We start from the raw sequence: 14,086 nt of genomic DNA on the forward strand, positions 1-14,086 counted from the left end.
TGCCTATTGTCACCTTGGCACCAGTGGTAATATACTACATTCGAGGGGATAATGAGAAAAGACCAGCAATAACAAGTTGTGCTTTCAAGCCAAAAGAGGGAAGCAAAATTATGTCACAGTATCATGCCAAATATTTTCCTGTGGTTCTAAGAGAAAAAAAAGTGGTGAGAAAATTGAGCCCTCACACAAAAGACAGTAAAGGTGTGCTGAATTCATTCATAAGAGCATGTGTTGGAGCAGCCAATATCACATTCACACTACAAGTAGCAAAGTAGGTTCATCGAAACAGTATTATCTATAACATTAGGTGCAATGGTTTTTGACTATAACTTTTTCATTTTGTATATTTTTTTTTGTTTAAGATTATATAACAACTATGAGCATAAATAATACCTTCCTAGTTATATCTTTGCATATATTTTTAATAAAAATAATTTAAACCATTAATAGAGGGTCCAACCCTTTAGATTTCTTTTCCTATTACAAGGATTGGTTTGAGAAACACTATAGTCTATGATTAAGAATTGATTGTGGGGCTTCCCTGGTGGTGCGGTGGTTAAGAATCCGCCTGACAATGCAGGGGACACGGGTTCGAGCCCTGGTCCGGGAAGATCCCACATGCCGCGGAGCAACTGAGCCTGTGTGCCACAACTGCTGAAGCCTGCGTGCTTGGAGCCTGTGCTCCCCAACGGGAGAGGCCTCCACAATGAGAGGCCCGTGCACCACAACGAAGAGTAACCCCTACTCGACGCAACTGGAGAAAGCCTGAGTGCAGCAACAAAGATCCAATGCAGCTATAAATAAATAAATAAATTTATTAAAAAAAAAAAAAAAAGAATTGATTGTGGGCCACTGGGGTCAGGCTCCACCCAGCTTACCCACCCTCACTCACACCACCGGGGTCAAGATGGAGGAGCAAGAGTGAGAGCCGTGCCCTGGAGAGCTATGTGGAAGACTGTGGTGGGGCCTTTATGATGGGTACTAGAGATAGTAGTGTCTTTTATGCAATTAAAGGTTTTCACCATTCTCCAGTGGGAGTAAACCAGAGACTACGTGGGAGTTTGACAGCTATTAAAACCAGGCCTCCACAGTTGGGAGGTGGCTTTGCAGTTCGGGGAGGTCTGTTTTCCATGATTCTCTGCTGGACGGTGCATGTCAGAAAGACCTCTGGAATTCCGTCACAAGTGCAGCCTTCACAGGAGTCACACTGGCAGCCAAAAGGGACCAGTGGCCACAGTTGTTGGTCAGCTGTGACTGGTGGCATTCTCCTAGGGTTAATTGGAGGAGCTGGTATCTTAGTGACAAGATCTGCCTCTGTGTAGTTTCCCAATGGTCCTCAGTTTGCTGAAGATCCCTCCCAGGTGCCTTCAACTCAGTTACCACCCTCATCTTTTGGAGACTATCAACAATATCAATGACTTCTTTCCCAGAATTTCTTTAACAGAATAAGCTGTAATTCAAGAAGGATTTTTGGAAGATCAAGATACAATGTATTTTTAAATCACAGGTGAGACAACCATGGCCAAGTAGGCTATTAAGAGATATTGAGCACTTTTTTCTATTTAAAGGAACATGGGGGAATGGGTGTAAAAAGACAATACAGTTATTTATTCACAGTTGGACTGTATTTATAATCAAAATACATGTCTAACAGCATTAAAAGAAACTGTAATAAGTGCTTAGAAGATGAAGAACCAAGGGACAAATAACAGTGAAACACAACCATCATTTCCTTGGAGACTTCTCTGCCTGGTTTTGTGTGTTCTGTTATTCAAACAATAAAAAACTCCTGGGGGTTGGAGGGAATTGACTGTGAAAGGCAGACTGCATAAGAGCTTAAAGAGGTCTGAACAAGAAGATCGGTGGTGACTAGAATATTCTGGCAAGCTCATTTTCCTGAAAGGCAGTATAACATAATGGTTAAGAGCACAAGCTCTGGAGTCAGGCAACATGGATTTGAATCCCGGCTCTAAAGCCAAGCAACTCATCTGAGCACTGGTGTCCTCACCTGTAAAATGGGGATAAGAGTACCTGCCTCATAGGGTTGTTGGGGATTAAATAAGTCAATGAATTTTTAAGGTGTTCAGAAGAGTGCATGGCACAAAGTAAGTACTAAATAAACACTAGCTAGTCTTTTTTGTTTTGTTTTGTTTTTGTTTTACTTCAAGGGCAACTCAACAACTGGCAGAAGAAACATAAATGTATTAAGAGATAAAATATGTACTTCATAATTTCTTTGCCCCTCCTATCCCATAACCTACCTTTTAGTTCTGTCACGTCTTCTTACCCTGGGGATAAATCATTGATGTTCCCACTAGCTAGTCTTTTTATTCTCTATGTATGTGTTTTGTATCTCCCACCAGGTTTTTTTAAACTCCTAGATGGCTGGAATGAATCCCAGACAGTTGCCTAATATGTTCAGTGTTCGACAATTCATGGGCAATGGGTCTGGAGCTGGCAGTACTTTTTGAATGAAAAGCAGGTCTCAGTGATCGAGTAGGGGGGGATCCTAAAAGGACTTGTCAAAGATGACTCAAGGGATCATGCCTATGCATGCCTGACACAAACACAGATGGGGAAACTGGAAATCAATATTTGTTTATTCATTTGTAAACACTGACTCAGCACACTTCCTATGTGCCAGGCAGAGGAAGAAGGTCAGAAAGATGACAAAGATTCAGGCAGCTGAGTTGCTCACAGGCTACCAGATGAGGCACAGAGGTCAACAAATTACCAAACAGTGCTGCTGAGAGCTAAGTATGTGATGGGTAACTGTGGGACACTTGAAGCAGAACTGCCTGAATTAAAAAAAAAAAAAAAAAAAAAGAACTGCCTGAATATACAGAGATACAAGAGTTTGTGTGGGATAAATGTGGGAGTCGTCAGCATGAAGCAGACACTGGTACCACAGGAATGAAGGGAGAAGAACAGTGAGCCTTGGGAAGCAGGAGCAGTTACTGGATGAGGGAGAAGAAGCTAAGCAAGTGAATAAAAGAGAAGAGACAGTATGATGAGGTAGGAGGGCCAGGAATATGCAGGCAAAGGAGCAAAACGTATCCAGAAGAAAGGATAGGAAAAATGAAGACAGATACTTCTATAAAGTAGTATTTTCAGGGCTAGTCTTAAAAGGACTCAACTAATATCAGTACTGCTCAGGCCCTCCAGTAAGAGAACATGTTGTATCGCTGAGATCCAGTGCCACCAGACTTGACCTGGTTCCGCCACTACCCAGCTGGGTAAACGTGCAAGTTACTTCTGTGTACTTCCATATCCTCACGTCTAAAATGGAGCTAGCAACTGCCATCTCTCATCATTTTTAAAGTGAGACCCTCTCTCTGAGTTTTTAAATGAGAGAAGATTTGGGGTAAAAGTCATATAAAAACAAAATGATGTATAGATTTTTGCTGTTGCTATCACTAAGGATATAGAACAGGTTCTCAATTGAGGCTGCCCATGAGGATCACCCGGGGAGCTCTTAAAGTATCCAGATGCCCTTGCCCCAGACACCCCCTGCTATTCTTAGAGAGTCTGCTTGGGTGGGAATCACTCCCATCTTCATTTATCTAATCTTCCAAGGACACCCTAAAGTGCAAGCGTTGAAAAATGCTGGTAAAGAAAACACAATTTTCTAATATTATCAGTAAATACTTAAACAACATTCTATTGCAAAGAGGAATTTGGATGGAGATCAAGGATAACGTGCATATTGAGGTTTTTTCTTTGTTGTAAGAGAGCTGTATAATAAACACAGAAAAGATTATCTGAACCATACAAGTGAATTGTAAATAGCAAAGGGTTGTATTGGATAAATGAAAAGCACGACACTATGCAAAGAACTACACAAACCAGTCAGTTGGACAAGCAGATCGTCTAAATACATCTGCAAGTAAAGACCAAAAAAAGGGACCTACGTGCTAACCTGTTGAGTTTCATAACATTGGAGAATACGTGAGGGGGCAAAAAATCAAAAGAATATAAAATCACCTTCCTCCTATTCACAACAGACAGAGGGCATGAGGGTCAGCACAAGATATACACTGACTCCCAGCTCTGAAGCTGCTCATCTATACTCTGACCTCATTAATTAGACTCTGCAAAGCCCAAATTTCTGACATATCAGGCACAGAATATGTAATGCTTGGCTGAATAAAAATTTCAAAATAATTTTTTACTTTTGGTTAGTGGGAAAGTAAACTCTTATGACTAATGGGTATTCCGTCTAAAATTGACATTTGTTTTAAAATCAAGGGTTCACAAAATCTCAAACTTCACATATAAAAATGCCATATAAGCTGCCCAGGAATTAATTCAAATGTGTGAAATTTATTTAGTTTAAATTATAAAGAATATAATTTATACAAAGTGTATAAAGTAAAATAATTTAATGTGTATCTATGGTTAAAAAAAACTTATAGGAACTTCCCTGGCGGTCCAGTGGTTAAGACTTTGCCTTCCAATACAGGGGGTGCGGGTCCGATCCCTGGTTGGGGAGCTAAGATCCCACGTGCCTTGTGGCCAAAAAAACGAAACAGAAACAACATTGTAACAAATTCAATAAAGATTAAAAAAAAAAAAAAACTTATAAAATTTCATTCTTTTACCTCATTTTATATATTAATGCCCTAAATATATTGTGCTGTACTTTAAAAACTCCAAGACTCCATTTATTTTAAAACATTTCAAATTTTATACTTAAGTCAGAATGGCCTTCTGCCAATCCTGAAAGAACGTATACATATATACAATGGAATATTACTCAGCCAAAAAGGAACGAAAATGGGTCATTTGTAGAGATGTGGATGGATCTAGAGACTGTCATACAGAGTGAAGTAAAAGTTAAGTCAGAAAGAGAAAAGATGGAGAAAGAGAAAAACAAATATTGTATATTAACACATATATATGGAATCTAGAAAAATGGTACACATGAACCAGTTTGCAAGGCAGAAATAGAGACACAGATGTAGAGAACAAACATATGGACACTAAGGGGGGGAAGTTGGGGGGGGTGAACTGGGAGATCAAGATTGACATGTATACACTAATATGTATAAAATAGATAACTAATAAGAAGCTGCTGTATAAAAAATAAATAAAATAAACAAACAAAAAAAAAACAAAGAAAGAATGTAATTGTTATCCTGCCTAAATTCCATAATGCCATTTCCACGAACTGAAACTAAGCCTCTCTCTCTCACACACACACACACGCCTCTGTATGTCACAAATCCTCCTGTCATGAAATTACTAAGGAAAAGCCCTGTATATCCAACAGGGGAAGTATGTCACATGTCACCCCGGAGACTTGCCCACTAGGATATGAACAAGGAATAGTACAGATAAGTCAATTTTAGTCTATCTGGAGTTTTTTAAATTCAATTCTGATTTAGGAATGCACTGCATATTTTTTTAAAAAAATTTTAAAATACTGATTTATTGGTGATCGTTCCAGTGAAGAAGTGGGTTTTCTCGGATTTGTTTTTTTCATACAGGATACAGTCTGTGGTTATTATATGCACATTTTACTGAAACTTAATCAGGAAGTCAAACAAGAAAGCAATAGCTCTTACCAGAAACAAAATTCCAAGTATATTAAAATAAGTCAGAGATTATAAATATCTTTAGTATATTCACTACTCATTGCTTTTCACTGTTTTAAAAAAATAAATTCCCAAAGAATAATTTTACTTTTGATTTTAAAGCAGGTGATTTTTAACTATATTTTCTTACATTTAAGATTTACAAAAAATATGTATATACAGATTGTTTAATGTTCTTGGGATAAAAAAAACATTGATGACTCCCAATTTCCACTGAATACTACCTGTACTCTCAAACATGACATTTGAAGACCTTCACTTTTCATTAGCTGCAGAAAAAGTACACTGAATATTTAGAAACAAGAAAGAGTAAAGAAAATAGAGATGGAAATTCGGATCGGCTTTAAAAAAAAAAAAATTGGGGCGCTCTCACAACACCTAGCTTCTATCCAGCGCTAACTCCATTAGCGCCACCACGACCACCTCCCTGGCTCTAGAAACCTCCCTCTGAGAACAAGTTAGAGACTTTGCTTTTGCCCTCCCTGGGCCGCAGAACCTCTGCTTGAGAGCGCCCTCCCCACTGCCAGCCAGCTTGGTGCACAGCCACTTCCCGGCCAAGAGCCCTGGCTGGACCCAGAGCTGATCTCGCCTTATTAAATTATAGAAATCGGTAAAAAAGAACATTCCCACTGTCTATCCTCACACCCCAGATTAGAATCCCACATTCCGGGAAACCTGCACTGCATATTTTATGCTTTTAATTTTTCTCAGAACACATTTATTCCCATCCCCTTTTATGAGATGGGTAGAGTAATTATTGTCTGTTACTCCTATCCTATATTATACAAGAGGAAACTGAAGTCAGGGAAAATCGAATGAGACTGTCCACAGTCACACAGCTTTTACTGACAGACACACCATCTACCTCCTTCCATGGGACCTCTCTGCCTCCCTAAAATGAGCCTGCAATCCATAAATAAACAAAAGCAGGACTGAGGCCTCAGCACATACTGAGAAGCAGGGTACAGGCAATCATCCTCAGCCACAGTTATTTGGCAATCATCTACCATGAACTTGGTCTACACTAAGCCCTTTATATGTCATCTCATTTGATCCTCAACAAACCTGAGGAGTTGGGTACTCTCACGCCCCCGGTTCTACTGAGGTAACCAAGGCTCCCAAACTTGCTCCCAGTTACACAGCTAGGCTAGTCCATGCCATGCCAGCCTCAGAAGCCAGGCCAGTCTGATTCCAAACTCACGCTCTTAACCAGCTATCATGCAACAACTGGACGATGCACCTGCAGGCAGTTCTGCAACTCCCCACACACCAAGACACCCCCAGGTCAAAGCGCCCCAGCTCCTCACGTACTTGACAGCTCCAACGTCCTCCGCATAGCGCTGCATCTCCTCCCGGGCCCTCTCCTCCCGCAGCTCGCGCTGAAGCTCCTCAATCTTTTTCCGCTCAGCCTCATGTTTCTGCTCAGCTTTCCACACTTTCTCCACATTGCGGAGGGTCTGCGGGTGCCAGCTCTTCTTCAGATTCTGTGGGAAATGAAAGGAGGGAGAAAACAATGCGGCCAGTGGGTGGGTGGTGAGTATAACTGGCCGTCCCTTTCCCACCCCTATATTCATGCCAAGGCAGGCATGTAAGGGCAAGACGTCTTTAACAATGGCAAGGTTGGCACCCAAAAATCTCACACATGGGGGTGTGGGAGAGAGGTTGTTCAAGTACATAAAGCCTCAGGAAAAAACAGGCCCCTCCGAGATTCCCTTCAAATACTTCTATCCTGAAATGTGTGAGTCTGACTTCCACTGGCCATGCCTGAAGTGAGGGTTGGTGATGACAGTACAGGAGGAATGGTGTAGAGAAGCAGGAAAGTATAGACTCTGAAAGGCAAAAGAATTCAAGTGCCTTTGGCACTGGACGTTCATTCTTATGAACACAGCCTTCTTTTCCTTGAGTCCACTTAACGTGCCTTAAACTTGCATGGTTTACAACCCCACCTAGTACCTCTTTCAACCTTCCTTCCCAAGAATCTCCCCCTGGTTCTGATCTTCCCCCTCACCCTCAAGGAATGCTTCTCCTCTCCCTCCTCCCCATTAGCCACTGCTTTGGTTCAGCTTCCCAACCAGGGAAGGTTTCCTGGAGGAAGTGACATCTAAGGATAATTATAAATTAGCCCAGTGATGTAGGAAGCGGGATGGAGTGGGGTAGATTTCCACACAGAGGTAACAGCACACACAACTGCAGGCCCAGTGGTGAGAAAGAACAAATAATTCAGCATGGCTGGAGATAGGAGAGCAAGCTTGGAAGGGGCTCAAGATGAAGCCAACTAAGAAAGCAACAGCTTAAGGGCCTTATAAGCCATGTTAAGGGATTGGATTTTATCCTGTTGACAGTAGAAAACACTAAGCATTCATATGCAGGTGGGAGGCATGACCAGCCTAGCATGTAAAGAATGGATTGGAGAGGATCAGGATTGAAAACCAGGAGACCAGTTAAGAAACCTAAATGAGGGAATTGCCTGGCGGTCCAGTGGTTAAGACTCCGTGCTCCCACTGTAGGGGGCAGGGTTCAATGCCTGGTCAAGGAACTAAGATCCTACATGCTGCTCAGTGTGGCCAAAATAAATTTTTTTTTTTTTTTAATGAGGGCTTCCGTTTTTCTCTCTCTTCTTGTACTCCCTTTCCCCTCATCAGGTTGTTCAGTCCTTCCTCCCTTCCTCCCCAACCCTCCACCTTGTCCTAATGGTCCTCCTCTCTCGCCTTCAATATGGGTGATTTTGCCTCCCAGGGAACATTTGGCAATGTCTGTAGACAGTTTTGGTTGTCACAACTGAAGGAGAAAGGTGCTACTGGCTAAAGGCCAGGGACGCTGCTACATGCACAGGACCACACACACAACAAAGAATTATCCAGCCCAAAATGTCAATAGCACTGAGGTTGAGGGACTCTGGATAAGAGCTTTCCTGTCCCTAAATGCAGCTACTTGAAGACACTAAGTCAGAAGAACCTTGATGGTATCTTGGAACTCATTCTAATTGACAACACCTGACAAACTCTAATATAGCTACTGGACAGGTGGCTAAACGAATCTATTTCCTGATTCAATTAGCTACACTTTCAGGAGATGAGCATTTTTGTGATCTTGCACCATGTTCTTATGGGTACATTTGCCCAATTCAGAGGCTTAGCCCCCTACAAATGAACTATACAGTTTAAGAGAAATAGCCACATAACTTATATTAAGTGTTATGAATTCTGAAGAATGCTCTGCCACTACAGATCAGGATGCAGCACTGAAGAAGGAGTGGATGTCAGAAAGGTGAACATGAGGAAGATCTTCCGTGACCCCAGGACATGGCTCAGGGACGAGGACAACGGGGGCACAAATCACCCCTACTATAGCCCAGGACATGACTGAACTCCTAGCTGAGGAAAGGAGATGTATCCCAAGACAAGATATACAAAACGAAGTGACACGTCCTCCATACCCGCCTCCTTTCCTAGCCACGGTTCCAACCGCCCCCGAGGCTTCCCAAAATTTCCAGCCAGAAGGGCTCCCTGTCAACAAACACCACCTGCCTTCCTTGGCGACCCACCTCACATATCTTCCCAAGTCTCCGCCCGGTCCCTCATGGCCTTAGCTATCCGTAGCCTGTCCAGGGCTACAGCTCTCTGTCCCCAACGGCTGCGTTGCCAAGAATACCCACTGTCACCCCCGCCAATTTCCGTCCCCAGCCTCAGTCGGTCTCCGGCCTCAGTCTTCCCCCAGCCCTGGGCTCCCTCACTTACCAGGTCTCCGCCCCCCATGATGGTGGAGACGTTTCCTCACTACGCGGACCTGAAAAACTCAGGAAGGATCGAGGAGAAACGCAGAGAAAGAGTTCAGCTACGACCTCCGGAGATCTGATCCCGGGGACAACTGGCTACCACTTTCACCGCCCGATCCAGAGACCACTTCCGGGAGAGCGTTGTATTACAGCGACGGCGTCGCGGTACCATGACGTTTAATACTCGCTGTCGCGCTGCGTGGCGGTAGCGTCACGTGCAGTTTCGCAGGTTGCGGCCGTGATATCGCGGGATCTGTGGTTTCACTTTGGTCGCCTCGGGTTGGCTCCTACCCTGATTTCTGGAATAGTGAGTTAAAACGCTGCGGCTGTTTCGGGTTACAGTTGGTCCTGGGCCTAGCCCGGCGGTTCGGTTGCCATGGCGACGCACCGCGGCGTCCCCCTCGGAGCTCCACTCGGGGCCTCCCTCGCGAGGCCCCAGCGTGGACCAACCTAGGCCGCCCGGAGTTTCTAAACGGCTTTTCAAATCCGCAGTCTCCTCAAACCTCGACTCACAGCCAACCCCCTTACTCCAGGAGTATTTTACGGAGTTAAATAGAAACCATCGAGCCGAAATTCCATCAGCTTCCCTGCACCAGACCTTTAGAATCTGCCAGCATTCCCCTTTCCTTTCCCTTCGTTTACGATGGAAGAAGCATCCCTCCTAATCTAAGGCACGGCGGTTCATCTGCTCGGATCCCACCCCTCGCATCTGGTATTACTCAATTCCTCCCTCTCTCCTCTATCTCCCTAAGTATTGGTTCTTTGTCATCATCATTTTAGATACGCTCAGTTGATCCTTAAAAAAGAAAAAAGCTCATGTCTTTCCCCCAGCTGCTGCACTCTCTTCTCCGTCTTTAGCGAACTTGAAACAAGTTGTCTCCACTACGGAGACAAGATGCTTGCACTTCGGAGGAGAGATGCTTCCGCTTCATCTTCTGCTTAACCTAAACCCTCCGCTCAACTATTCTTCCCGTGATCTTCAGTAATACCCCTGTATTTAAATCAAATAACACATTTCATCCTCATATGGACTACCCCTAGCCTTTGGTATTGAGGACCACTCTCTCCTTATCGAAACACTTTTCACTTGACTTCTTCCCATCACTCTCCAAATTTTCCTTCTCTAGATCCTTCTCAGGGAACATTTTCTTTTTTTCTTCCTCATCCGTTCTGTCTTAGGTCCTTTCACAGTAGGTGCTCTCCTTGGGTGATCTCATCTACTCACAGGGTTTCAGTTACCATCTATATGCTAATGAAACCCAAATTCATTATCTCCAGTCGTAGCCCTCTTTCAAGCTCCAGGGTTTTAAGCCTGGCTATTAGGCATTTCCAATTGGACATCTGGAAGTCTCTTAAACTAAATGCGTTATCTCACCTATACCTACTCCCCCAATCCCCTACTACCACCACTTCTCCATCCGGACGTCATTCTAGATCTCTCCCTCATCTCCAACATCCAATCAACAAGATTCTAACTGCTCAACATCTCTCAAATCTGTCCACCTCACCATGACATTCACCACCTGCCTGGTTCAGGCCGTCATCATCCCTCACCCGGTAGAAGTCCACTTCCCCGTTTTCAGTTTTATCCCTTATAGATCTATGCACTCTTTTTATAGCTAAGAGTGATCTCTCTAAAATGCAGATATGATTGTATCAACCCACCGCTTTAAAACGTTTCGTAGCTCCCCATTATTCATACTATAGAGCCCGCGTTTAAAAAATGTGAAGTCCTGGGAATTCCCTGGCAGTCCAGTGGTTAGGACTCTGCACTTTCACTGCTGAGGGCCCGGGTTCAATCCCTGGTTAGGGAACTAATATCCCACAAGACGGGCTGCGCGGCCATGTCGAGTTCTTTCATGATCTGACTCTTCTTACCTCTCCAGCTTCATAAGACTCCCTACCTCTCACTCACTATGCTAGAACTAAACTTTTATTTCCCTAGCCAAACACTCTTAACAACAACAAAAAAAACATGTTTTAGTGGGTAATACATTGTAAATATGTTTTAAAAGATACAAAAGTCAACACAGTAGGGAGTTCCCTGGCGGTCCAGTGGTTAAGAATCCACGCTTCCACTGCAGGGGTCCTTGGTTTGATACCCGATCAGGAAACTAAGATCCTACTGCTGTGTGGTGAGGCCAAAAAAAAGTCAATGCAGTAGAAGCCTCCCACCATCCTTACACCCTCCTCAATCAGCGTTCATTTATCCCATGTTTCCTTTACGTACCTTTATAATTTTATGTTACATATTTAAGTCTTTGATCCATTTGGAATTTTTTTTTTTTTTTTTTGGTCTTTCTTGTTGGATACACATTCATCTCAACACCTCTACAGAATAATCTTATATTTTCCCTACTGGTGTGAAATACATACATATATACATATACTATATTCCTATTTGTATCTGAGTCTGTTTCTGGATTCTCTATTCCATTCCATTAATCCATCTATTCATGTGGTCTTATCAAACTGACCTAATAGTTTTATTTTAATGACGTAGGCCTACTTCTCCCTCACTACTCTTCTTTTTCTGGAGTTTCCTGGTTCTTTTTACAATTTTATTTTAACAAATGAACTTTCAGATCAGCTTGTCCAGTTCCAGAAACAGTGTTTTTTATGTTATTATTGAGAGATATATTAAATTTGTAGATTAATTAGGTGAATTATATTATAGCACTTGCTCTGTATTATAATTGCCTATGTACTTGTCTGTATCCATGTAAGTTCCATAATGCTAGAGACCTCCACCTTTGTGTCCCTTGTGCTTGGCACAGTTTCTGGCACATAGCAGTTGCTTAATTATTGTTAAATGAATACATGAATGGATGGATGAGCCTTAAAAGCCCTGTGTTCTGAAGTCACCATTGACCAAAGTGTTTTGCTTAGGGCATGACTGCATAGAAATAATAATAATCATTAATATTAATAATTCCATACAGTAATAATGGGGGTTATATGTTTGAAAAAGCAATGGCTTTGACTTGCATTTGAATCACAAGTCTGTCAGCTATGTTACGTGACCTTGGACAAGTTACATAACCTCTCTGAGAGTTTTTCCTCATCTGTAAAATAAGAGCAATACCACCTACCCTGCAAAGTTGTTGTAAGAATTAGATGCAATTACATTTGTAAAGCATTTCACATAGTCTCTGGTAGATAGTAGACGCTCAATAAATGATAACAATTCTGTCCACAAAGTTACCAATATCCATAGTAACTTCTCTTCTAGGGCTGATTGACACCAAAGGTTAGGAGGAAGAAAATGGTTCTAAAAGTCAGTGGTGCCATAGTTTTGTGGTGGAAAGTACTTGAAAACAAGACAGGGCTATTTCTGAGGCAGAGATAACTGAAATTGCAGAAACTACATGAACCAATTTCTTTTCACCAGTGTTTCTCAAAGTGTGACCTGGGGACTACCTATAATAGAATACCTTGAAGGTCTTCTTAAACATGACATGTTCCTGGACCCTACCCCTGAACCACTGAATAGACTTTCCAGGGGTGAGATTCTCAGATTCTAGAAAGTTCTTCGTGTGATTCATGTGTACACTAGAGTTTGAAAACTACTGCTTTAGAATAAAGTTAGTTTTCAAAGATAAATAAATAAATGAAATAGTCTTGTCTTAAGCCAGGAAACCTAAAAGTTATTTACAAACACTGTAATACAGAGCTGTTTTCCCAATGAGGAGAGGGGCATTATGAGAGGAAAATCAAGGAATTAATTGCCATGACTGATCTGTGTTGCCTTTCGTCATCATTTATTCATTCATTTGTCCATTCAGTGGATGTCAGACTCTGGACAAATTGTACTATAGCCATAATCTTTAAACTGATAAATGCTCTTCCCAAGGTAGAGTCAGGTCTTTGCTACTCCTCAGCTACTCCAGAGATAGTTGTCCCAAATTCTGCTGCTTTGGAGATTGTACAAGCCAGCCCTACAGTCAGGTAACCATAAATAGCCCCACAGCTGTTAAGTCAGGTTAACAACTATAGGCCCTGATCAAATGGTCTGGTTAGGCATGAATCTTGCAGAAAGTGGTGGAAGAGTGAGCTGTTGAGATAGGTTAAGCCAGAAAGCATCATCCAAGTTAGGGAGCATTCCTTTCTTCCTTCCTGCATCCATTCAGCAACCTAAGGGAAAGATTATTATGTGCTAGTTAGCACTATACTAAGAACAATGCTAAGAATGGAGGCTACAAAGATGGAAACTTTCCCCTGGCCTTTATACCCCTTTATGGTATAAAGGAGGAGGCAGATGCCTAAATACCTGACATCACTATAGTGTAGCAAAGGCCATAATTGAGAAACATACAAAGTAATATATTAACCCAGGGAAATAAAGATTTTTTGCACAAACAGTGAAGCATAGTGTGTGCTGGAGTCAAAACATACCTGGGGGGCTTCCCTGGTGGCACAGTGGTTGAGAATCTACCTGCCAATGCAGGGGACACGGGTTGGAGCCCTGGTCTGGGAAGATCCCACATGCCGCGGAGCAACTAGGCCCGTGAGCCACAACTACTGAGCCTGCGCGTCTGGAGCCTGTGCTCCGCAACAAGAGAGGCCGCGATAGTGAGAGGCCCGCGCATCGCGATGAAGAGTGGCCCCCACTTGCCGCAACTGGAGAAAGCCCTTGCACAGAAACGAAGACCCAACACAGCCAAAAATAAATAATAAATAAATAATAAATAAATTTAAAAAAAACAAAAACAAA

General features: G+C 42.6%; 1 protein-coding gene and 1 pseudogene across 1 annotated transcript in view; one reads left to right on the top strand and one right to left on the bottom strand.

Moving 5' to 3' along the window:
• The window catches only part of CWC25 (CWC25 spliceosome associated protein homolog), a 34,759-nt gene extending 25,241 nt beyond the window's left edge, over window positions 1–9,518 (bottom strand). The window contains exons 1-2 of the mRNA XM_036835777.1: window positions 9,335–9,518; window positions 6,909–7,081 (exon numbers count right to left, since the gene is read on the bottom strand). Of these exons, the coding sequence (XP_036691672.1) occupies window positions 6,909–7,081; window positions 9,335–9,352 (191 nt within the window). The 5' untranslated portion in view covers window positions 9,353–9,518. The remainder of the gene's footprint in view (window positions 1–6,908; window positions 7,082–9,334) is intronic.
• On the top strand, window positions 908–1,475 carry LOC118886285 (annotated as a pseudogene).
• Window positions 9,519–14,086: the final 4,568 nt, after the last annotated feature.

The sequence above is a fragment of the Balaenoptera musculus genome, chromosome 20, assembly GCF_009873245.2.
Source record: "Balaenoptera musculus isolate JJ_BM4_2016_0621 chromosome 20, mBalMus1.pri.v3, whole genome shotgun sequence".
NCBI lineage: Eukaryota > Metazoa > Chordata > Mammalia > Artiodactyla > Balaenopteridae > Balaenoptera > Balaenoptera musculus.